Source organism: Stenella coeruleoalba (genome assembly GCF_951394435.1).
Source record: "Stenella coeruleoalba genome assembly, chromosome: 2".
Classification (NCBI taxonomy): Eukaryota; Metazoa; Chordata; class Mammalia; order Artiodactyla; family Delphinidae; genus Stenella; species Stenella coeruleoalba.
The window spans coordinates 180,180,867-180,205,140 of NC_137147.1; the positions used below are offsets into that span (position 1 = coordinate 180,180,867).

Genomic DNA, 24,274 nt, shown 5'->3' on the forward strand with positions numbered 1-24,274 from the left:
TTCTCTAATGATTAATGATGTTGAGCATTCTTTCGTGTGTTTGTTGGCAGTCTGTATATCTTCTTTGGAGAAATGTCTATTTATGTCTTCTGCCCATTTTTGGATTGGGTTGTTTGTTTTTTTGTTATTGAGCTGCATGAGCTGCTTGTAAATTTTGGAGATTAATCCTTTGTCAGTTGCTTCATTTGCAAATATTTTCTCCCATTCTGAGGGTTGTCTTTTGGTCTTGTTTATGGTTTCCTTTGCTGTGCAAAAGCTTTGAAGTTTCATTAGGTCCCATTTGTTTATTTTTGTTTTTATTTCCATTACTCTAGGAGGTGGGTCAGAAAGGATCTTGCTGTGATTTATGTCATAGAGTGTTCTGCCTATGTTTTCCTCTAAGAGTTTGATAGTTTCTGGCCTTATATTTAGGTCTTTAATCCATTTTGAGCTTATTTTTGTGTATGGTGTTAGGGAGTGATCTAATCTCATGCTTTTACATGTACCTGTCCAGTTTTCCCAGCACCACTTATTGAAGAGGCTGTCCTTTCTCCACTGTACATTCCTGCCACCTTTATTAAAGATAAGGTGTCCATATGTGCGTGGGTTTATCTCTGGGCTTTCTATCCTGTTCCGTTGATCTTTCTGTTTTTGTGCCAGTACCATACCGTCTTGATAACTGTAGCTTTGTAGTATAGTCTGAAGTCAGGGAGCCTGATTCCTCCAGTTCCTTTTTTCGTTCTCAAGATTGCTTTGGCTATTCGGGGTCTTTTGTGTTTCCATACAAATTGCAAAATTTTTTGTTCTAGTTCTGTGAAAAATGCCAGTGGTAGTTTGATAGGGATTGCATTGAATCTATAGATTGCTTTGGGTAGTAGAGTCATTTTCACAATGTTGATTCTTCCAATCCAAGAACATGGTATATCTCTCCATCTATTTGTATCATCTTTAATTTCTTTCATCAGTGTCTTATAATTTTCTGCATACAGGTCTTTTGTCTCCTTAGGTAGGTTTATTCCTAGATATTTTATTCTTTTTGTTGCAATGGTAAATGGGAGTGTTTTCTTGATTTCACTTTCAGATTTTTCATCATTAGTATATAGGAATGCCAGAGATTTCTGTGCATTAATTTTGTATCCTGCCACTTTACCAAATTCATTGATTAGCTCTAGTAGTTTTCTGGTAGCATCTTTAGGATTCTCTATGTATAGGATCATGTCATCTGCAAACAGTGACAGCTTTACTTCTTCTTTTCCGATTTGGATTCCTTTTATTTCCTTTTCTTCTCTGATTGCTGTGGCTAAAACTTCCAAAACTATGTTGAATAAGAGTGGTGAGAGTGGGCAACCTTGTCTTGTTCCTGATCTTAGTGGAAATGCTTTCAGTTTTTCACCATTGAGGATGATGTTTGCTGTGGGCTTGTCATATATGGCCTTTATTATGTTGAGGAAAGTTCCCTCTATGCCTACTTTCTGCAGGGTTTTTATCATAAATGGGTGTTGAATTTTGTCAAAAGCTTTCTCTGCATCTATTGAGATGATCATATGGTTTTTCTCCTTCAATTTGTTAATATGGTTTATCACATTGATAGATTTGCGTATATTGAAGAATCCTTGCATTCCTGGAATAAACCCCACTTGATCATGGTGTATGATCCTTTTAATGTGCTGTTGGATTCTGTTTGCTAGTATTTTGTTGAGGATTTTTGCATCTATGTTCATCAGTGATATTGGCCTGTAGTTTTCTTTCTTTGTGACATCCTTGTCTGGTTTTGGTATCAAGGTGATGGTGGCCTCGTAGAAGGAGTTTGGGAGTGTTCCTCCCTCTGCTATATTTTGGAAGAGTTTGAGAAGGATAGGTGTGAGCTCTTCTCTAAATGTTTGATAGAATTCGCCTGTGAAGCCATCTGGTCCTGGACTTTTCTTTGTTGGAAGATTTTTAATCACAGTTTCAATTTCAGTGCTTGTGATTGGTCTGTTCATATTTTCTATTTCTTCCTGATTCAGTCTTGGCAGGTTGTGCATTTCTAAGAATTTGTCCATTTCTTCCAGATTGTCCATTTTATTGGCATAGAGTTGCTTGTAGTAATCTCTCATGATCTCTTTTATTTCTGCAGTGTCAGTTGTTAATTCTCCTTTTTCATTTCTAATTCTGTTGATTTGAGTCTTCTCCCTTTTTTTCTTGATGAGTCTGGCTAGTGGTTTATCTATTTTGTTTATCTTCTCAAAGAACCAGCTTTTAGTTTTATTGATCTTTGCTATTGTTTCCTTCATTTCTTTTTCATTTATTTCTGATCTGATTTTTATGATTTCTTTCCTTCTGCTAGCTTTGGGGTTTTTTTGTTCTTCTTTCTCTAATTGCTTGAGGTGCAAGGTTAGGTTGTTTATTCTAGATGTTTCCTGCTTCTTAAGGTGGGCTTGTATTGCTATAAACTTCCCCCTTAGAACTGCTTTTGCTGCATCCCACAAGTTTTGGGTCGTTGTGTCTCCATTGTCATTTGTTTCTAGGTATTTTTTGATTTCCTCTTTGATTTCTTCAGTGATCACTTCATTATTAAGTAGTGTATTGTTTAGCCTCCATGTGTTTGTATTTTTTACAGATCTTTTCCTGTAATTGATATCTAGTCTCATGGCGTTGTGGTCAGAAAGGATACTTGATACAATTTCAATTTTTTTAAATTTACCAAGGCTTGATTTGTGACCTAAGATATGATCTATCCTGGAGAATGTTCCATGAGCACTTGAGAAAAATGTGTATTCTGTTGATTTTGGATGGAGTGTCCTATAAATATCAATTAAGTCCATCTTGTTTAATGTATCATTTAAAGCTTGTGTTTCCTTATTTATTTTCATTTTGGATGATCTGTCCATTGGTGAAAGTGGGGTGTTAAAGTCCCCTACGATGAATGTGTTACTGTCGATTTCCCCTTTTATGGCTGTTAGTATTTTCCTTATGTATTGAGGTGCTCCTATGTTGGGTGCATAAATATTTACAATTGTTATATCTTCTTCTTGGATCGATCCCTTGATCATTATGTAGTGTCCTTCTTTGTCTCTTTTAATAGTCCTTATTTTAAAGTCTATTTTGTCTGATATGAGAATTGCTACTCCAGCTTTCTTTTGGTTTCCATTTGCATGGAATATCTTTTTCCATCCCCTTACTTTCAGTCTGTATGTGTCTCTAGGTCTGAAGTGGGTCTCTTGTAGACAGCATTTATAAGGGTCTTGTTTTTGTATCCATTCAGCCAATCTGTGTCTTTTGGTGGGAGCATTTAGTCCATTTACATTTAAGGTAATTATTGATATGTATGTTCCTATTCCCATTTTCTAAATTGTTTTGGGTTCGTTATTATAGGTCTTTTCCTTCTCTTGTGTTTCTTGCCTAGAGAAGATCCTTTAGCATTTGTTGTAAAGCTGGTTTGGTGGTGCTGAACTCTCTCAGCTTTTGCTTGTCTGTAAAGGTTTTAATTTCTCCATCAAATCTGAATGAGATCCTTGCTGGGTAGAGTAGTCTTGGCTGCAGGTTTTTCTCCTTCATCACTTTCAGTATGTCCTGCCACTCCCTTCTGGCTTGTAGGGTTTCTGCTGAGAGATCAGCTGTTAACCTTATGGGGATTCCCTTATGTGTTATTTGTTGTTTTTCCCTTGCTGCTTTTAATATGCTTTCTTTGTATTTAATTTTTGACAGTTTGATTAATATGTGTCTTGGCGTATTTCTCCTTGGAGTTATGCTGTATGGGACTCTCTGTACTTCCTGGACTTGATTAACTATTTCCTTTCCCATATTAGGGAAGTTTTCAACTATAATCTCTTCAAATCTTTTCTCAGTCCCTTTCTTTTTCTCTTCTTCTTCTGGAACCCCTATAATTCGAATGTTGGTGCATTTAATGTTGTCCCAGAGGTCTCTGAGACTGTCCTCAGTTCTTTTCATTCTTTTTTCTTTATTCTGCTCTGCAGTAGTTATTTCCACTATTTTATCTTCCAGGTCACTTATCCGTTCTTCTGCCTCAGTTATTCTGCTATTGATGCCATCTAGAGTACTTTTAATTTCATTTATTGTGTTGTTCATCGTTGATTGTTTCATCTTTAGTTCTTCTAGGTCCTTGTTAACTGATTCTTGCGTTTTGTCCATTCTATCTCCAAGATTTCGGATCATCCTTACTATCATTATTCTGAATTCTTTTTCAGGTAGACTGCCTATTTCCTCTTCATTTGTTAGGTCTGGTGCATTTTTATCTTGCTCCTTTATCTGCTGTGTGTTTCTCTGTCTTCTCATTTTGCTTATCTTACTGTGTTTGGGGTCTCCTTTTTGCAGGCTGCAGGTTCGTAGTTCCTGCTGTTTTTGATGTCTGTCTCCAGTGGCTAAGGTTGGTTCAGTGGGTTGTGTAGGCTTCCTGGTGGAGGGGACTAGTGCCTGTGTTGTGGTGGATGAGGCTGGATCTTGTCTCTCTAGTGGGCAGGTTCACGTCTGGTGGTGTGTTTTGGGGTGTCTGTGGCCTTATTATGATTTTAGGCAGCCTCTCTGCTAATGGGTGGGGTTGTGTTCCTGTTTTGCTAGTTGTTTGGCATAGGTTGTCCAGCACTGTGGCTTGCTGGTCGTTGAGTGAAGCTGGGTGCTGGTGTTAAGATGGAGGTCTCTGGGAGATTTTCGCCGTTTGATATTATGTGGAGCTAGGAGGTCTCTTGTTGACCAGTGTCCTGAAGTTGGCTCTCCTACCTCAGAGGCAGAGCCCTGCCTCCTGGCTGGAGCACCAAGAGCTTTTCATCCACACGGCTCAGAATAAAAGGGAGAAAAAGTAGAGGGAATTAGTAGAAGTATGAGGAAAGAAAGAAGGAAAGGAGGGTAGGAAGGAAGGAAGAAAGAAAGAAAGAAGCAAAGAAGGAAAGAAGGCAAGAAGGAAAGAAAGGAGGGAGGGAGGAAGGAAGGAAGGAGGGAAAGAAGGAAAAAAGAAAGAAAGAAGATACAGTAAAAATAAAATAAAGTATAATAAAGTTATTGAATTTAAAAATTCTTATTTAGAAAAAAAAAAAGGGACGGATAGAACCTTAGGACAAATGTTGGAAGCAAAGCTATACAGACAAAATCTTACACAGAAGCATGCACATACACCCTCACCAAAAGAGGTAAATGGGGAAAAATCATAAATCTTGCTGTCAGAGACCACCTCCTCAATTTGGGATGATTCGTTGTCTAAAGGAGGGAAGGAAGGAAGGAAAGAAAGAAAGAAACAACGAAGGTAAAGTATAATAACGTTATTAAAATTAAAATTGATTATTAAGAAAAAAATTTTTTAAAAAACACCATGGACGGATAGAACCCTAGGACAAAATGGTGGAAGCAAGACTATACAGACAAGATCTCACACAGAAGCATACACATACACACTCACGAAAAGAGGAAAAGGGGAAAAAAATCATAGATCTTGCTCTCGAAGCCCACCTCCTTAATTTGGGATGACTCGTTGTCTATTCATGTATTCCACAGATGCAGGTACATCAAGCTGATGGTGGAGCTTTAATCCGCTGCTCCTGAGGCTGCCGGGAGAGATTTCCCTTTCTCTTCTTTGTTTGCACAGCTCCCAGGGGCTCAGCTTTGGATTTGGACCCGCCACTGCGTGTAGGTCGCTGGAGGGCGTCTGTTCTTCGCTGAGACAGGACGGGGTTAAAGGAGCCGCTGATTCGGGGCTCTGGCTCACTCAGGCCGGGGGGGAGGGAGGGGCACGGAGGGCGGGGCGGGCCTGCGGCGGCAGCGGCCGGCGTGACGTTGCACCAGCCTGAGGCGCGTGGTGAGTTCTCCCGGGGAAGTTGTCCCTGGATCCCGGGACCCTGGCAGTGGCGGGCTGCACAGGCTCCCCGGAAGGGGGGTGTGGAGAGTGACCTGTGCTCGCACACAGGCCCCTTGGTGGCGGCAACAGCAGCCTTAGCGTCTCCTGCCCGTATCTGGGGTCCGCGCTTTTAGCCGCGGCTCGCGCCCGTCTCTGGAGCTCCTTTAAGCAGCGCTCTTAATCCCCTCTCCTCGCGCACCAGGAAACAAAGAGGGAGGAAAAGTCTCTTGCCTCTTCGGCAGGTGCAGACTTTTCCCCGGACTCCCTCCCGGCCAGCTGTGGTGCACTAACCCCTTCAGGCTGTGTTCACGCCGCCAACCCCAGTCCTCTCCCTGCGCTCCGACCGAAGCCCGAGCCTCAGCTCGCAGCCCCGTCCGCCCCGGCGGGGGAGCAGACAAGCCTCTCGGGCTGGTGAGTGCCGGTCGGCGCCGATCCTCTGTGCGGGAATCTCCCCGCTTTGTCCTCCGCACCCCTGTGGCTGTGCTCTCCTCCGCGGCTTCGAAGCTTCCCCGTTCCGCCCCCCGCAGTCTCCGCCCGCGAAGGGGCTCCTAGTGTGTGGAAACTTTTCCTCCTTCACAGCTCCCTCCCACTGGTGCAGGTGCCGTCCCTATTCTTTTGTCCCTGTTTTTTCTTTTTTCTTTTGCCCTACCCAGGTACGTGGGGAGTTTCTTGCCTTTTGGGAGGTCTGAGGTCTCCTGCCAGCGTTCAGTAGGTGTTCTGTAGGAGTTGTTCCACGTGTAGATGTATTTCTGGTGTATCTGTGGGGAGGAAGGTGATCTCCGCGTCTTACTCTTCCTCCATCTTCAAGGTCCCCTCTGTTAATTTTTTTGACATAGAGCTGTATGAGCTATCTGTGTATCTTGGTGATTAATCCCGTTGGTCGCTTCATTTGCAACTATTTTCTCGTATTCTGTGAGTGGTCTTTTTGTTTTGTTAATTTATGCTGTACAGCAAAATGATTCAGTTATACATATACTTTTTCGTTTTCTTTTCCATGATGGTTTATCTCAGGATATTGAATATAGTTCCCTGTGCTATAAGTTGGACCTTGTTGTTTATCCATCCTATAGATAATAGTTTGCGTCTGCTAATCCCCAGCTCCCAGTCCTTGAATGACGATGTTTCTGAGTCCATGCATGTTGCCGTGTGGATCAGTGCTTTGTTCACTTTGCTGTTGGATAGTATTTCATTGTGTGGATGTACCACGTTTTGTCTATCTGTTTCTCAGCCAGTGGACAGGTGGGCTGTTTACAGGTTTGGGTTATTATCAGTGATGCTGCCGTGAACATTTGTGTACTACAAGTCTCTGTGTAGACAGTGTTACTTTTTTTTTTTTTTTTGCGGTACGCGGGCCTCTCACTGTTGTGGCCTCTCCCGCTGCGGAGCACAGGCTCCGGACGCGCAGGCTCAGCGGCCATGGCTCACGGGCCCAGCCGCTCCGCGGCATGTGGGATCTTCCCGGACCGGGGCACAAACCCGCGTCCCCTGCATCGGCAGGCGGACTCTCAGCCACTGCGCCACCAGGGAAGCCCAGACAGTGTTACTTTTATAATCAGAAGGCAAGAAGAACAGAAGCGAAGGGCCAAAACGGGTTCTCAAGCTGTTTCTGGGGTGCATCTCCTTCTACCAGAATGGGAGCTCTGCCACAAGGGGGGGCTAAAGTTTTAAAATAAGGAGAGAATGAAGTGGGCTCCTGCGCAGTCTTTGACCCTGACCCTGACCCGGGCACAGCCCGAGAAGGACACATTGGGGCAATGGCGCCTGTCCTTTGGAACCTGCTTGTATTTCTGCGGGAATTTTTATTAAAAACGGTTGGTGTTTTCTTCATTTGCTGCTTTTGAACTCAAGGACTTTTAAAGAGGGGAACAGATATCTGGGTGGAGACAAGATGTCACGTGTGTTCTGAGGCTCTGGAGAGGGAGCGGGAGAGGCCACAACAGTGAGAGGCCCGCGTACCGCCAAAAAAAAAAAAAAAAAAATTCCCCAGATGGTTTGCCTTGGAGTGGCACTGGAGAAGGGGTGCAGCCCAGGGGGTTGAGTTGTTGAGATTTAGCATGTCATATGTTCAGGTGGGGTCCTTTCCCAGGATGCAAAGGTCATGTCCTGCTACGAAGGGAAAAGGATCACAGAGCCACATACGAGAGGATCTAGTCCTGCAGGCCAGAGAGAGAGCTGGGAACAGCTCAAGAAAAGAGGCGAGAAGTACTTATGAAATGCAAGACAGGGTTCCCTGTTTACAGAGAAGAGGCGAGAGGCAGAGCACAGCGCTGGGGGACAGTGTTTAGTACCAGTGGATGTACGCGGTTTTAAAGCATTTGGGACAGTTTGGGGTAATGGGTATTGCCGATGACTGTGTTATTCATCACACCTACAGCAGGCTGTCCTCTGGAAGTTCTCATCACAGCCCTGGTTACTTTCTGTGCGTCTAAGGATCCAGGTGACTTCCTTGGACGGTCACGACGCAGGCAGCCCTGCCTCTCTGACACTCACTGGTTGTCCTCCTGGCTCTGTGCGCCCCCCTCTGCTCCTCTTTGCCTACTACCCATGGGACACACAGCCTGAACCCCTCTCTCTACTTTTCCTTCTACATTTTTTCTTTGGAAGGTTCTACTTGCTTGGGTCGAACCTGTCATTTCTAGGTGCGTGACTGTGTTCCTTAACGTCAACTCTCTTGCTTTCCTAAGTCCACTGCCATGACGGTAACATTGGTAGCAGTGGGGATCTAGCCCTCCTTGCCAAGAATCAATCCTGGGAGGTGGGCAGTTATAGGATTGATTTCTTTTCCTTAAAGAGATCGAGGTGGGATAGTTCCGTGCCTTCCCAATGTCACACAGTCATCAAGTGGTAGGGCCAGAGCAGGTAGAGACCCCTGACCCGGCACAGTCCTGGGGCACGGAGGGGGTGGCGCTCATGAGTCAGCGACGGAGTTTAAGGAAATTCTGTGATCGACGTGTGAACTAAGACCAAGGCAGGTGGTGGTAACTCACAGCGGGCTCTGTGGTCTTTGTTCAAAACCAGGGATTTGGGGTTTGACTGACTGACTGAAGTACAGTTGATTTACAGTGTTGTGTTAGTTTCAGGTGTACAGCAAAGTGAGTCAGTTATATATATTTTTTCTTTTTATTGGGGTGTAGTTGCTTTACAATGTTGTGTTAGTTTCTTTTTCAAATTTTTTTCCCTTGGACCTAGGAGTTTAAGAACATAAGAGCTGGTGAGGAGTTTTTTTTTTTTTGCGGTACGCGGGCCTCTCACTGTTGTGGCCTCTCCTGTTGCGGAGCACAGGCTCCGGACGCGCAGGCTCAGCGGCCATAGCTCACGGGCCCAGCCGCTCCGCGGCATGTGGGATCTTCCCGGACCGGGGCACGAACCCGTGTCCCCTGCATCAGCAGGTAGACTCTCAACCACTGCGCCACCAAGGAAGCCCTGGTGAGGAGTTTTTAACGCTTTCTAAATGCCTTATGTCTGCAATGTTTTTTAAAAGGCACTGAGCTCTTGAATTTGAGATGCAGCTACAGTTGAGGGTAAAGGGCTTCTGTTGAATGATGACTTGCAAAAATATGTTCTTCGGCAAAGGACTTACAGCTTACTTTACGGGCCGAATTTCTGTCTATTTAGCCTCATAGCCTCGTATTACGTCTTGCCCTGAGCTCAATTAAAAGTTACGGCAGTTAATACTGAATCGTGGCATATTGGTACTAGGTTAACATTTACAAAAAAATATTTTTCAGAAAGGAACTCAGTGTGAACTAAGCAATTCATAGTCGTGTTTATTCTGAAGCTTTTATTTTGGAGTCTTCTATCGCCGAATGACACATTTAATTTTTACAACAGGTATTAGAAATTGAGATTCTTTTTAAAATTTCTACCATTTCAGCGTAAAATTGTAGATGATGTTCCAAACCATCGTCAAAAAATGCAGAGCAAACTTTTCTGTATATAAACTGTACATAATACAAGGCACTATACATTCGGGGGCGATATTAAGGTAGAAAGGTGGATTTGCACAGATTCTTAAGAGCCTGTGCCTGGAAGTGTAAATTCTTTGTTCATCTTAGCACCGGAAGCAGCACTCAGAACGAGTCCGACTTAACGCTGAAGGAGGCGCCTCTGAACGTGGGTGAAGGTATGCGTTGGTGGCAGAACTAATTCAACAGAAGCAACTACCTTTTAATATTATTTTGACACCAAAAAAAAACCCTTAAAAGTGAATGAATACATATTGCTTTGTTAAATACATATTTGATTTATACGGTGTTTATATAAATATATATATATTTAGAATCCACAAACTATCAAAATAACAATTTATAAAGGGAACCGCTTAAAAAGTAATAATAACAGGCAGCGCTTAGCAGGACCAGGAGGGCAGTGCCGTGGCCTTCGCTGAGGACCCCCTGCGTGAGCGCGTGTGGAGATAAGGATGCCTTATAAACATCGTCTGCTCAATCGTGGAAGGTGTGTTTCCAGAGTTTTCTGGAACATTTACAAAATACACAACTCCCAAACAAGCAGGAGAGCTGATCGCTTCAGGTTTCAAAAACGCAGATGTAAAAATATTTTTTAAAGGACTAGCCATACCCCGCTTCCAAAAACAAAACACATCCATTTTCCTGGTCCAACAGTATTGAAGGTGACAACAGAGGTTCCTCCAGCATCTCATGACTCAGAACAGACCTTTTGCTTTCTTCAGGTTCACCTGCTTCCAGGCAGGCAGTGCGTTGTATTCGTCGCGGGTCATGTCTAGTGCAAACTGGAAGGAGGGAAAGAAACGCCCCGAGTGAAAGGACCCTCCGACAAGCCACGCATGCTGTGTTCAAATGCTGTCCCACCCGAAGAAGCGCTTACCTCGAAATCCTCGTCGGTGAGGTAAATCTCCAGCTTCAGAGGGTCCACGCCCTCGGGCAGGGGCCTGGCTAGGAGGTCGGCCAGTGGGTAAATGGTTTTGCACAGCTTGGCTAAGACATCCTCCACCAGGGTGATCTGATTTGAAACTTCCGTGTCCTGGAGAAGAGGAGGGGGCAGAGAGGGGGACCTCCGTGTCCCACATCTGAACACGTTTCATCATGTGCCTGAAAATATGCCCCCCTGGCCCATCTGCACCGCAGCCTGGAGACCCCGCTCAGGGAGATGAGGCTCTGAGATGCCATCTCACCCTGCACGGCATTTCAGATACATCAGGAAAAAGTTTAGGGACTGTCACACGAGTGAATTATCCAGAAGATGATTAAATGTGAAGCTGAAACGCTGGAAGCATGCAAATAATGGAACTTGTTTACAAATATTTAAAAACGGTTAACCTTAAAAGGAATTACCCTCCTCCACCCCCTCAGACCCCATCTCTTCATCCTCAATAGAAAAAGGAGGTAAGAAAATGCATCTAGAATAAGCTGGGGCTGAATTGAGGTCTCTTGCTTTTAAACCACTGTGTGCATTTCATCTGAACAGGTTATTCCGGGTGAACGATCTTCCTCTGTTAAACCTGGGACCCCGCAGTGGGCTACCTCCTTTGGGTGGACGTGTGTGTGGGGAATGATGTGAATTCAGCTGCACACAGACCAGGGATCGGGGGCGAGTGGCGGAGGGAACGCGTCAGAGATCGGGCGAGCTTCTCCGAGTGCCCACGCCTCGGCTAGTTCGCCAGTGAAATGGGATAAGCAGCAGCTGGATCTTAGTGGACTGTTGTGAAAATTAAAGGCGAAGCTAAGTGCGGTGTTCGGAGCAGTGCCTGGCACAGAGCGGCCCTTAGTGAATTCTCATCACGACTTGCCCGACGGCAGACTGGCCGATGGCCTGCAGGCTGTACAGGACTCCCCAGAGCCCCCCGGCCAGCCCCCGGGGGTCTGCAGGGCACACGGGACAATGGCAGTGATTCATGTAATTGAACTTGGACCGCAGCAACGGGGCTCGTAACCCCTAGAGCTCTGAGGTGTCCTGGGTCACACGTTCATCATGGATAGAGCCACCTTGCCATGCCTGTCGGCTCCCAGGCGGCCTGAGCCCCCATCTGTGAAGGTCAAGTCCACGGGGCTCCAGGGAGTGAGCTTAGGGTCACCAGCAGAGATGAAGCAGGCCCTCTCCGTGGTCGAGAAGCGGCACACATTTGCTGTTTGTTTAAACTTACCCAGACCTCCTATCAAATACCCCTCCACGTCATCTCTGCCAGGGAAGTGGCCCTCCTCCTACACAGTGAGAAAGCCTGAACGGAACAAACCTGTCTCCCACGACACCAAAAACGCCCTTGGGATTGCTACTGCAAGCAGCGTTCGAAGCTCAGACACTGAGAAATTCTACATAGCGGCAGTAAGCGTCCTCTTTTCGGTGCAGTTGGAAAGGGTACCGCTCTGGCTCATAATGAGCTGCGTACCCCTCAGGACGGGCTCACCACCTCCACTCCCTGACGCAGCTGAGCAGGGACTTCCCCACGGGCTTCTCTCGCGTCCCCTCTGACCCAAGGTTAGGGTCTGAGGCCCGGGGCGCTTTTGCGGTGCCTTATGTGGACTTGGAGAGGCAGCGGATCTTTAGCTGACGGGAGGGAGGGACGGCTGCTCCAAATGAATTAAATTCACCTTTGCGTTCAAGTGTTTGAACTAAGCCGTGTGCAGATTACCAAAATACTTCCACTGACTTCTCCTCAGGCCCTTCCTCTTCCTGAGCTGATTCTGCGGAGACTGGTGAACGTGTTGTGACCAAGGAAACGTGTTCCCACGTGAAATGCAATTGGCTGCTTCTCCCAGGTGAGGTCCTCCCACAGTCCGAAAGGCAGGGGGCCCCCTGGACAGGGAAGGGGCGTGCTCACCATTTCTGTGATTTCTGCAATGTCTTCTCTGTGCTCCCAGCTGGGAAACATGTTGGTGAAGGTCAGGGGCTCCAGACCGGCATGGATGAGGTAAGACTTGGGGGGCGGCTTCTTGAGGTTTTTTCCTGCGGTCACACAGAAGGCAGATGTCACAGAGCCAGCGTGGCCCCGATGGCCCTGGCTTTTCCCCTGTAATTTTTGCCCTGTTTGCATCTCTTAAGGGTTAAAATGGAAGTTATGAGTTTGTAGCCCCTCCCCGCCATGATGTTTACCAAAAATGTTAATTTCATGCATGTGACTGTGCATGAAATTGCATGGGATCGACCTGACTTTGAACTTCCTGAACCCAACAGAACACTTCTGGGTCCCTGGATGGGAGAAGAGCAAGCCTCTCTCTGTGGCGTCTGGGTGGGACCGTCCCTCCTGGACTCACCTGTGAAGTATTCCTCTGATTGCCTAACCCAGCCATGAGTTCGGTGTGAATTACCAGCTAGTGGCAGCATTTTAGAAGCTACTTTAGCTTAAACATTTGGTGGGAAGTTTATTAAGTTATTTTTTATGAAAGAGCTTTCCAAGAGAAAATCAGCTGTATACATTCAGCAATACTAATCAATGAACTCTTAAAAATTCAGGTAAGAAATTAATCACTGGCACCTTCGTTTTATGTAAGAGAACAGACGTTTCAGGTGGATGGCATAGTAGGAAAGCCATGAATTGGCTACAGATCTTTCTTTTTAGGTAAAACACTGAACAGAGCAACAGATGGCAGAAGGTTGCCATTGGCCTTCCAGCCCGCTTGGGGGTGCTCTCTCCTCTCCGACGGGGCTGACACTGGGTGTGGACAGTGTGCGGATGGGGCCTGGTGTCCCCCAGCATGATCGATCCTCAGTGCAGAAGGGTTTTAACCAGGCCAGGCATCCCACAACTCAGCCGTTAACCTCGAGGGTGACAGGTTAGTCGGCCTCATAATATAAAAGAGAAAAATGATATTCACTAGTTTGTTGAAGGGGGGGGCATATAGGGGGAGTGGGTTAAAAGGTACAAACTATTAGGTATAAAATCTGCCACCAGGGTATATTGTACAACACGGGGAGTATAGGCCAACATTCTATAATAACTATAAATGGGGTACAGCCTTTAAACATTGTGAATCTATATTGTATACCTGTAACATACAATATTCCACATCAACTCTACTTCAATTTAAAAAAGAGAGAAAAATGAAATCTCATTCACGGTGGCAGCTGAGAATGTACTAATCTCAAAAGTAACAAGCCTCAAGAGCTCAAGGGAAAGCAGTCGGCTTCAGGGCTGTCTGCCGGCTCTGTCCAGGCTGCTGGCACCCGTGGAAAGGGAAGCGTGTATCCGGGCCCCCCGCCGCCGCGGCCTCACCTCGGCAGTACTGCAGCACCGTCTCCATGGCGCTCTTCCGGTCCGAGGCCCAGCGGATGCGGGCGGAGCCGGTGATCTTGTTCTCCACGGGCCACCAGCCCTGCCAGAGGTACACCTCGTGGTGATTGTCAACAAGGAAAAGTGCTGCGAGGGCGGAGCAGAGCAGACGTCTCGTCAGGGGCTCTGTCCCACACCGAACCGACGCCTCCCTCCCTGCCGCCTCGGTCAGTGCGAGAATCCGCTTGGCAGGTAAACTCGGGGCCGCAGGGAGGGTGCCCCTGATGTCTTGGCGGCCCTTTGAACGGTGAAGCAGGAGATGCCTCGAGGCAGAGAGATGGCGTTGATGAGGGGGGCTCTTTCCTCCCTCTCCCCCCATTCCTTCCCCCTTTGCCCCTCCTGCAGCCGCCCTCTGGGTCCTGGCCGGTTGCGAAGAGTGGGACAGATGACATCACACTGGCCCTCGGGGCATCGGTGGTCATGCCCCACGTAGGACTGCTTGGCAGGCCATCTAAGTCCATGGTTCTTTCAGGGAGGAATGGGCTTTGGAAATCAAGTGTTGCTCCCTTTTCCCTTCAGCAGACCCTCAGCCTGACTCTTCCACGTGGTCAAGGGCTCTCACACCCGCCAGCCCAGCTCGCCTGAGTCCTTTCCTAGCCTGCATCTCAGAATTCTGTGATAATCACATGCCTGAAAAGCCCGGCGGAGGCTGCCCCCCCGAGCCGCAGGACGGAGAGGTGGGTAGCAGCCCCTTTTCAGACACTGGCTGATAGTTCCCCAGTATGACCCTGTGACCACGTGCACCGTCGAGGTTTTAAGGTGGTGACCGCGGCTGCCAGGGTCCGGGAAGTTCCTGGTGCCGCTCCAGGCTCTTGTAATATGAGAGCAGAGATGCCGTGAGGCCAGGGCGGCCGACCTCAGCCTCAACTGTCTCTACCGCCTGGTCTCTGTCCCACGACAAGAGCGTACAGCTTCTGCCTCGAGGTGGCAGTCACGTGGATACAGCCCTGACCTTGGAATCAGAAGACATGGGCCTTGGCCCTGCTGTGCAGCATGGCAGACACTGCTCTTTGGCTCACTCCACAGATACTCCCAACCCCCTGCTCCTTGGACTCTTGCAAGGTTCCCTTGCAGCTGGGGTGTGGCCATGGGACAGAGCTCTGGCCAGGGGGATGTAAACGGAAGTCTGCTGGGGGCTTCTGGGAAAGCTTTTGCTTTATCTGGTAAGAGAGAGACATGGCCATCATTACTGCCCTTTTCTCTACTCTTCCTTCTGCTTTGAACAGAAACATGATGGCTGGAGCAGGGGCAGCTACATGGAGACCATGAAGCAGCAAGCTGGAGGGAAGGCTGAGAGAACAGCAGAGACTCATGCCTGACACAGCTGCACTCAACCTACTCTTAACTGACGAATTTGGGTGAGTTGAGTAACTGAGGGTCAGTGTTTTACACTATAATATGTGATTGATGTCAACTTCCTTTGGGGGGGAGGTGTGAGGATTAAATGAGATAATATAAAGATTAAGTGAGATAATATTAAGTGTACTTGGCAAATTAAAAACTGCTTACTAGATGCAAAAGTAAAAAGCCTTTTGGAAGGCGTGCCTTCTGCTGGCTCAGCACGACTACCCCCTTCTGTGGGCCATACCTGGTTGCGGGGCGCTGTACAGGTCTTCCTGCAGGAAGGGCATAGAATTGACCACAGAGGGGTCTCGGGCTGGATACATGAACTCGGTGGCTGAGAAGTCGCCAGAGGAGCTACTGAGGATGAACAGGCGGGGTGTGAAGTTAAAATTTCCAGGATCTTTGAAAGAAAAGAGAACAAAAGCTAAAGACAAAATAGGCACCAAAGTAAATTCCAGGTGGATTGGAGAATTAATGTTTGTTAGACGTGAAATGATCAAAGCATTGTAAGGTGTAAAAAGAGGTGAGGTTTATCTGAGCTTGGAGGTGGGGAAGGCCTTTTTAATCATAATTACGAAAGAAGTATAATTCAAGGAGAAGAGATTTATGCATTAACAACATAAAAATGAAAAATCACATTATACAAAAAGCACCCCCAACCAAAGAAAACTAAAAGGGAAGTGACAAAATGGGAAATATGGAAACCTGTTAATATCCTTAGTAGTCTATAAAGGAAGATAATAATGAAACAATACATATCTAAAAAATGTGAAGGCACAAAGAAAACATTCACCTAAACGGAAGTACGAATGGCTAAAAAATACATATAGAAAGCATTTAACATTCTAATTTAAAATATTAGGTTATAACAGTGTTTAGATAGTAATTTCTACCATCAATCTTGGCAAACAGGAAAAAGTAATAAACTGTATGATTGTGCTGTGAAACGTACACATCTGTAAATTGCTGGTGAGAGTGGAATTTGGTGCCAGTGTTCTGGGGACATTTGCTGATCTGTAACTGTAAGGCTTTTATACTAACTTCAGCAAAGGAGATCCATGTCTAGGAATTTACCTTAACTAGAAATGAATGCAGATGATTCTTTTGAAAATTATTTGTAACTTTATTATCGTTGGAGGAAAACTGGAAAGAACTCAGCTCTCCAACTATAGGACACAGGCTAAGTAGAGAGTCGCAGATATACTCATGAAATACCCTGCAGCCATTAAAAGTCTAAATATTAAAATAGGATTTGGGAAATTGTTCATAATAAATTAAGGGGAAAAAGCAGGTTGCAAAACTGTGTGTATAAAGAATGCTATCCAAATTTTATTTTAAAAAATAAGTATTTATTGCATAAAGAAATGTTAATTCTGGTTCACATCTTTTGAAAGATGTCATTATAAGGATCATATTTTCTTCCTTAATTTCTTTGTACTTTCAAACATTTCCCATCATCAATATGCCGTACAGTTAACCCCCGAACAACACAGGTTTGAACTGCACACACAGGTCCACTTAATACATGGAGATTTTTCAACAAATATATTGGAAAAATTCTTTGGAGATGTGTGACACTGAAAAAAACCTGCAGACCGAATAGCCTAGAAATATTGAAAAAAGTAAGAAAATGTAGGTATGTCATGAATGCATCAAATATATGTAGATACTAGCCTGTCCTTACATAGGCATGAGGTGATAGTTGAAATAAAATGTGTTAGTTTTCTTACTGTTTTATAGCTTCGCTTTCAGAGAATTACATTACCGTACAGTATGCCTCTCTCTAATTGGGGAAGCTGTGTATCAGCCTATCATCACGGGTGAGTGATTTTTATAAAAATGTGACAATGTTTCCAATACTTGAGTATGAAGAGGACTGTAACACTGCCATGAAGATTTCATAGCTGTTCATAGTGTATAGGCTGGGCTGCTGTGAAGCAATTGTATTGTGACACTAGCTGACTGTAAAGTAATCATATTGCTGCTTCTTCGTTATACCTGTATATAGGAATTTCTTTTTCACGTTATCTTTTCTTTTTTTTTGTTTAACATCTTTATTGGAGTATAATTGCTTTACAATGGTGTGTTAGTTTCTGCTTTATAACAAAGTGAATCAGTTATACACATACATAGAGGGAAGAGAGATGGGAACATATGTATATCTCTTCACTTTTGATGTCTAGTGTTAGTATACATATAACATCTATAGTGTTTTGTATCATCTAAGAGAATATTGATGTAGGCACTGACAAATGATTCATTTCGTAAACAGATGATGTAAATTTACGGTGTCGATAAATACGATACAGTAAATGTAATTTCTCTTCCTTATGATTGTCTTAATAACATCTTCTTTTCTCCAGCGTACTTTATGGTAAGAATTACGGTATTTAATACATATAACCTACAAACTGTGTGTTAACTCTCTATGTTCTCGGTAAGGTTCTTGGTCAGCAGTGGGCTGTGAGTAGAGAAGTTTGGTGGGAGTTACAAGTTACACGTGGATTTTCGGCTGTGTGTGTGTGTGTGTGCATGCGAGGTTGGCCCTTAACCCCCATGTTGTTCAAGGGTCAACTGTACTTTAAAAACCTAGGTAAAAGTTTGTAAAAGCTGAGAGGCAGTACGGTGGTGTGGTCATGAGGACATCCCACTGTTATCCAACCCGGGCAAGCTGGTTAACCACCCCAGGCCTCAGTTTCCCCATCGGGGACCAGGGCAGCTTGTTGGGTTGTGAGCACTGAGCGAGGGAACATCCAGCAGGTGTTTAGACAGGGCCTGGCTCGCCTTTTTCTGACGTTATTCTGCACGTATGTCGACCTGTATCTTGTGTATTTAAACACAAGACCGACCCACTCTCTCACTTAAACCCCACTATTTCCCTGCACCCCAGATGCCGGCTGCACCGAAAGCGTCTTGTTCCAGAGCTTCAGGCTGTGCTCAGCTCGCTTCCTGGAATTCTCCCCCCTCCTTCACTTCTCTCCAAGCCACCAAGGCTACACCTCCAAGGCTCCGGTAAGTGCTGACTTCCATGGAGCCCTGTGTGATTTCTTCCTGGAGGAAGAAATCTTTCTTTTTAACTCTCCACCTCTGTCACCTGTACCTCTTTTCTGACACACACAGCTTTTCCTTGGCATCATGATCAGTCATAAGCATTATTTAGCCTCCTTGTTGGCCCCAGAGGAGTCGGCCTGGGTGTAGCTCCCGGTGTGCTGTACAGAACACGTGTGCGTAAGCGCGCACTGAGTGAGCCGGGGCGCCGGGGGTTACCTTGGAGCATGCAGTCGTAGGCCTTCCGGTCTCTCCTCCCCAGAGCGTCCCAGAATCCCAGGGGCTCCGACCCTTCGTCACACTCGTGAATTGTCACTTTGCTGCTACTGTGCAGCCCGGCCTCCAGGGGACATCTGCACAGAGAGTCCGAGAGTTTGTATCAGGCCCAGAAGTGAGGGCGGCACAAAATTAGATCCCTGCTAAATCTGCAGGTCGGTTCACCAGCTCGCTCCTACTTTCTAACTAGAGCAATTCTTGTAAGGAATAAAAACACGCTCTGTGGTACCTGAGTGTGTGCAGCAGGGAGGGGTCGGCTTGGCCCTTAGAGAGGAACGTCGGATTACAGAGAAGCCGTGATGAAAACAGTCAGTGTTTTGCACGTACACACTTCCCGTTCCTCGGCCCGGGGTTGGGTGTGTCGCCTCGCATGGCCCTGGTCCCTAGATCTGTGCGTGACTTCAGGCGGCGGCTCATAAGTGTTTGTTATTTTTTTTTTTTTGTTGTTTTTTTTTTTTTTTTTTTGCGGTACACGGGCCTCTCACTGCCGTGGCCTCTCCCGTTGCGGAGCACAGGCTCCGGACGCACAGGCCCAGCGGCCATGGCTCACGGGTGCAGCCGCTCCGCGGCACGTGGGATCCTCCCGGACCGGGGCACGAACCCGCGTCCCCTGCATCGGCAGGCGGACCCCCAACCACTGCGCCACCAGGGAAGCCCAAGTGTTTGTTATTCATTTTGTTTTTTCTCAGGGGTCCAGGGGCGAACCTGATGGGCCTCAGTGCCATGTGAGACCTGGCTGAACCCTATCATCTAGCTTGCTGGCCCTCAGCGTGGTGTCGGGAGATGAAGCATCCCGCTTCACAGCTGTCCACCAGCCGGAAGGTCCCCCGCCCTCCACGTGCGCTGGGTCACGTGTGCGCCGTGAGGGGGAGCCGACCCTGACCGCACCGCTTTGGTGCCCAGAGAATGAATTTACCAGGTGGCACCTGGTGGGATGTGGCCCCGGGAGACTCTTCCTCTCCACTGTACGGGTGTCACCAAGGTCCCCCCAGGTCTCAGCTCGAGGGGGCACTGGGCTCTTTGGCTGCCCGAGATGCACAGAGGCACCTGGGCAGGTGGTGGGCGGCACAGCTGCTTCTGGGCTCTCCCCGCCTTCCCCTCCCCAGGGTGGGTCCTCACCTAGCGCTGTCATGCTGTGCTGTCTCTGGGTCGTGGGCACCTGTGGGTGCCTGTCTGGGAAAGGGCAGCTGCCTCGGACGCTGGGAAACACACTTGTCCCCGAAGGAGGGGGCATTCCTCAGTCTGACACAGTGGGTGGTCTCCTAACTGTCTTTGGCTAAATGCCCTTCAACCTTCCACTGCTCCGATACAACCAGCTCTGCTCCCCTAAATGATATTTGAAATTTGCTCTCTTTAAATAGACAAGGACTCCAGGTTGACAATTCAAAAGCCAAATCACACCTTCAGAGAAGCTGCTGGGGGTCCTGTGCCTTTCACGGAGGCCAGGTAAGTCCTCAGGAAGCGGGGAGGCCCTCACGGGGGAGAGGTTTGGGCTGGACACGTGCCACATGAACTTGGACCTTCAGGGCCCCTGACCACGTGGGGCTCAGCTTCCCACGCTGAGTCACTCTGGGCACACGGGGCGTCCACGGGGACCTCAGGGTCCTTAGCCTGCACCCGGGAAGCCCTCGGGAGAGGTGCTCACACACACAGCACTCACTGTTCCTTGATTTTATTGGCCGCAGTCCTTCCGACCTCCTTCGTGTGGGCCTGGGCTTTGCATCCGTGCCACAGGTAGATGAGGGCTTTGTGGACGTTGAGGACGACCATGGACGTCCTGGACCTCAGGCTGCTGCAGTGACAGGCCACCTCCAGCAAGTTCCCTTCCACGGGCACTTCTCCACGCACACAGTACAGCCTCCACTCGCCTGCAGGGGGCGCCAGTGGCACAGTCAGGACGCGGCGCGGGGGGGGGCCTGGAGGGAGGGGAGCCTGCAGGGGGCGCCAGCGGCACAGTCAGGACGCAGCGGCGCGGGGGGGAGGGGCCTGGAGGGAGGGGAGCCTGCAGGGCAGCCCACGCCCCGCCTCCTTTCTGTGTCTGGAGGGGCAGGTGGAGGCCAGGCCAGGCTGCGGTCTTACTGAGTCCCAGGAAGCCAATTTTGTTGGAGTTATAGTTAGAAGCAGGCTGCCCAGAGCGCACGATGCAGAAAAACCAGTTTTACATAATTTATGAAGATCCAGGTAAGTCATAACAGGCATAGTTTTTTAAGAGGCTCTGAAACTATGATTTCTTTTTTGTTTTTTGGATGCTGGTCAACAAAAATCTCGTAATTTAGAAGAGAAGATCACTAGTTTTTTTTCCCCCTCCAGGATCCAGTTTAAGGTCGAGTCATCTTGCGGCCTCCTTTATGCAAAGCTGCTTTCTGAAGGCAACTCCATGGAAGGAAGGGGGAGGGAGGCACCCAGGAAGCTGATTTATAAGGCAGACATCAGGAGGCCTTCGCTGGTCAGGCCGCAGCTACGTGAAGAGAGAGTTACTCTAAAGCCCACGCCTATAAAATACCTTCCCGGAGAGGAGAACAGAGTCGAATTCCAGCCGCAAAAGTGACTCACTCTGTGCGTTGTCTTCTTCCTCCTCCCGTCTCCCGGAGTGGACCACCATCCCTCCCTGGAAACACTGCAGAAAACAGGGGGGCTCCTTGCCCTGCAGGACCTGGACCTTCCGATTTAAACACATTACAGTGAGTCACGTGTCCTGGTTTTGCAGAGTCATAAAAATAACACATGCCTGTTGTCGAAAATCTGAAAGATACTGAGAAGTACAAATAAAAGCCACTGATAACACTGTGATTTATGGAGAACACTACTACAGTTCTGGCGTGTGGCTTTCCTATAATGCAAAGTATTTTTCCCAAATAGGATCGCTGTTTTTTATGTTGCTTTATCCCTGGATTTTCTTCAGCTGACGTTTTTCTGTCGTCACATAAGATTCTTAACATGAATTTTGATATTTTAATGGTAGTGTTCCATGGTACGGATATAACGTGATTAACTTAAACATGTTTTTAATAAAGAAAATCTCTCAGCAGTGAGAATGACTAATCCCTGACTTAATGATTCCGGGGAAAAGAACTGTCTCTTGCAGGCTCTGGTCCACTCACAGGGCCTGTCACTCAGCGGCGCCTCTGTCAGCACAACAGTTAGGCATCAGCGTGAGACGCAGCAGAGTAACAGGAACGTACGTAGGGCGGAGTCAACTGACTCACTTTGCCAAGGTATATCCCCTTAAACAAGGAAATGTTTACTGAGCCTGGCAGTCGGGGAACGTTGAAAGGTAGGACACATTTCTCACCATGAGTTAACTTATTAATCTCAGGGCCCCTCTGTGTCATTAAGAGCCGTTCTGTGGCAGTGTTTTCTATTTCTGCAGTGATTTTTCCATCCGTTGGATTGATAAAAAAATTAAATGCTCCAATTAGATTAAGACTCAAAACTCTAAGGATGATTTTGAAGGCATGATAAAACATATTCGTTCACAGCCTTTACGAGAAAAAAAAAAAACAGCTGAAATGATCCACTATGAAACAACTGTTTGTCCCTGAAAGCTACTTGGAAAATATAGTCCATAGTAGAACATCTGCATTAAACACTTTCTAGGGAAGAGGACTGGTTCTTAGGAACCTGGAAGGCTGAATGAGTGTGGATCTATTTCTGGAGAAAATTCCTCTGCTCTCTTTCCTGATGTTAGTTTTAACTATTCATCCAAGATAGTAAAAGGATCTGCACAGGGTGTTATGGTCCCCAAAACCCCAGAGTTAACTCTTAATTACTGGTAATAAAGGAAGGGACAAAACATTAAAAAGAAATGCTTTCAAAACCTTGACTTGGGGTAGTGGTACCTGCGAGGCGTCATGCAGGCCCTGGGGTTACAACGGTGGGTAAGACCAGGACAGACATAGTCTCTTTCATGCTCACGGGGAAGACAAAGAATAAATAAGTAAACAAAATGAATGTTGTTTTACGTAGGGGTAGGTGCTATGAAAAAATGAAGCAGAGCAAAGGGACAGAGGAGGACAGGAAAATGGGGAGAGATGTGGATAAAACATGGAGGCGACATTCAAACAGAAACCCGAATCGTGTAAGGTTTCAGGGGGAGTGTTCCAGGCCGGGGAATCAGTGCAAAGGCCCTGGGGTGGGGGGGCGGAAAGAGGTGTGTCTAGGAACTGCAAGGAGGTGGGAGTAGACTGACCAGGTGCAAGAAGAGGGAGGTTGGAGGGGGGTGCAGGGCTGACCCCCGGGAGACCCTCGGATGGTAGTCCGAGTGTGATGAAGGACAAGGAGGGGCACCATCTGATGTGTCCTAGAAAAATCACTCAGGCTGCTGTGAGGAACGCAGATGCTGGGCAGACACTTTACATCAATCCCTGATATCTCCTTAGGGTGGGTTTGTGTACGTGGAATCACTGATCAAAGGGTATGAGCATCTTAAGGTTCCTAAGCCATGGTTGCTTTCGGGATGGCAGTTCACACTTCTCAGTGGAAGCAGGCACGGGTACCCGTCCTACTGAATCCCTGCCAGCCCTGGATCTAGTCTTTTAAAAATCTCTGCCATTTGAGGCGTGGAAAATGGCATCTCTTTGTTTTAGTTCCTTGATCAGTCCAGTGGAAACTTAAAAAAAAACCACCCATGGGCTCTCTGCACTTGTTTTGTGGATTTACTATTTGCAGGTGTACTTTAAGGTCATATTGCGAGAGGTCTGCCTTCCTGGTGAGGGGGTGGCGAGATGAAAGATGAGGCAGACCCTGACACCTGGAGAAGCCAGACCAGGATTAAAGGGGCTTTGGATGATACTGTCTTCGTGTTTAGGGGACCAGGCCACACACCCTGCGGCTCCCGGAAAGGCCAGTCCCTCATTTCCGGCGCATCTGCCTCCAGGACTTACCTGGGCTCCCCTTTCCTCGTCCAGCTGCACCGTCATCAGAGCCGATGTGCCCTTCTCACTCACAGTCGACTGCCGGCCTTGCCAGAAGAAGTAGACGCGCTTCTCTTTGCCAGCCACCCTGACCGGGTGCTCGCCCTTCTGCCGACTTCCCACTGTGGACACACACAAGAGCAGAGCGCGGGGTGAGCAGCAGAAAAAGCCCAAGGAGAGCCAGTGCCAGCTCAGGCCTCCAGGCCCTGTGAGGACGAACAGTGAAGGCGCAGCGCTGGGGAGAAAAGTCATTCACAGCTGGGGGGAACGTCGATCATGGCTTCGGAGGAGCGAGAAACCGCCTTTCTTCTAGCTAACGGATCCTGAGCCTCCAAACTGCAGAAAAATGATCTCCAGGGCCCTCCTGATACCCTAAGACAAACACCTGTCATCCTGAGGGAGGTGGCAGGCCATCCAAGTGTGTGACAGAGAAAAGTGGGGACGCCAGAGCAGGGTCAAGGGCTCCCGAAGACAGACGCATTTTCCACATGACACCATCCTTTGGCAGAAGATTAGCTGGGGGAGAAAAGACACTGCAAACGACTGCTGGGCCAGCTTTAAGCACGAAGGGAAAATGTAGTCTGCTAAGACTATTCTAGTAAAAAAAACCACTTTGAAGTCTCCAAGTTGTGTCAGAAAGGGGAG

The 24,274-nt window shown here is 47.3% G+C and overlaps 1 protein-coding gene and 3 long non-coding RNA genes across 27 annotated transcripts in view; 3 read left to right on the forward strand and 1 right to left on the reverse strand.

The window, feature by feature from the left end:
- The window catches only part of LOC307183143, a 44,739-nt gene extending 31,985 nt beyond the window's left edge, over positions 1-12,754 (forward strand). Inside the window, exons 3-4 of the long non-coding RNA XR_013827380.1 lie at positions 12,439-12,537; positions 12,640-12,754. This is a non-coding gene — a long non-coding RNA (uncharacterized lncRNA). The remainder of the gene's footprint in view (positions 1-12,438; positions 12,538-12,639) is intronic.
- Positions 9,565-24,274, reverse strand: part of SVIL (supervillin) — a 294,440-nt gene continuing 279,730 nt past the window's right edge. For 19 of the 23 annotated variants that reach the window (XM_079915216.1, XM_079915221.1, XM_079915222.1 and 16 more), the window contains 8 exons: positions 23,600-23,751; positions 21,270-21,375; positions 20,377-20,584; positions 18,660-18,793; positions 15,637-15,792; positions 13,992-14,135; positions 12,600-12,724; positions 9,565-10,804 (listed from right to left, as the gene is read on the reverse strand). In XM_079915216.1, coding sequence (XP_079771342.1) covers positions 10,544-10,804; positions 12,600-12,724; positions 13,992-14,135; positions 15,637-15,792; positions 18,660-18,793; positions 20,377-20,584; positions 21,270-21,375; positions 23,600-23,751 — 1,286 coding nt within the window. In that variant the 3' untranslated portion in view covers positions 9,565-10,543. The remainder of the gene's footprint in view (positions 10,805-12,599; positions 12,725-13,991; positions 14,136-15,636; positions 15,793-18,659; positions 18,794-20,376; positions 20,585-21,269; positions 21,376-23,599; positions 23,752-24,274) is intronic. The other 4 variants (XM_079915217.1, XM_079915213.1, XM_079915211.1 and 1 more) reach the window with 1 other exon arrangement.
- On the forward strand, positions 13,375-17,204 carry LOC307183144. Its single transcript, XR_013827381.1, has 4 exons — positions 13,375-13,551; positions 13,932-14,725; positions 15,275-15,406; positions 17,133-17,204. It is a non-coding gene; the product is annotated as an uncharacterized lncRNA (long non-coding RNA).
- Positions 19,407-21,193, forward strand: LOC307183145. 2 transcript variants are annotated; one of them, XR_013827383.1, is made up of 4 exons: positions 19,407-20,162; positions 20,402-20,567; positions 20,761-20,897; positions 21,027-21,193. It is a non-coding gene; the product is annotated as an uncharacterized lncRNA (long non-coding RNA). The 2 variants fall into 2 exon arrangements; XR_013827382.1 differs by having other exon boundaries at positions 20,761-21,193.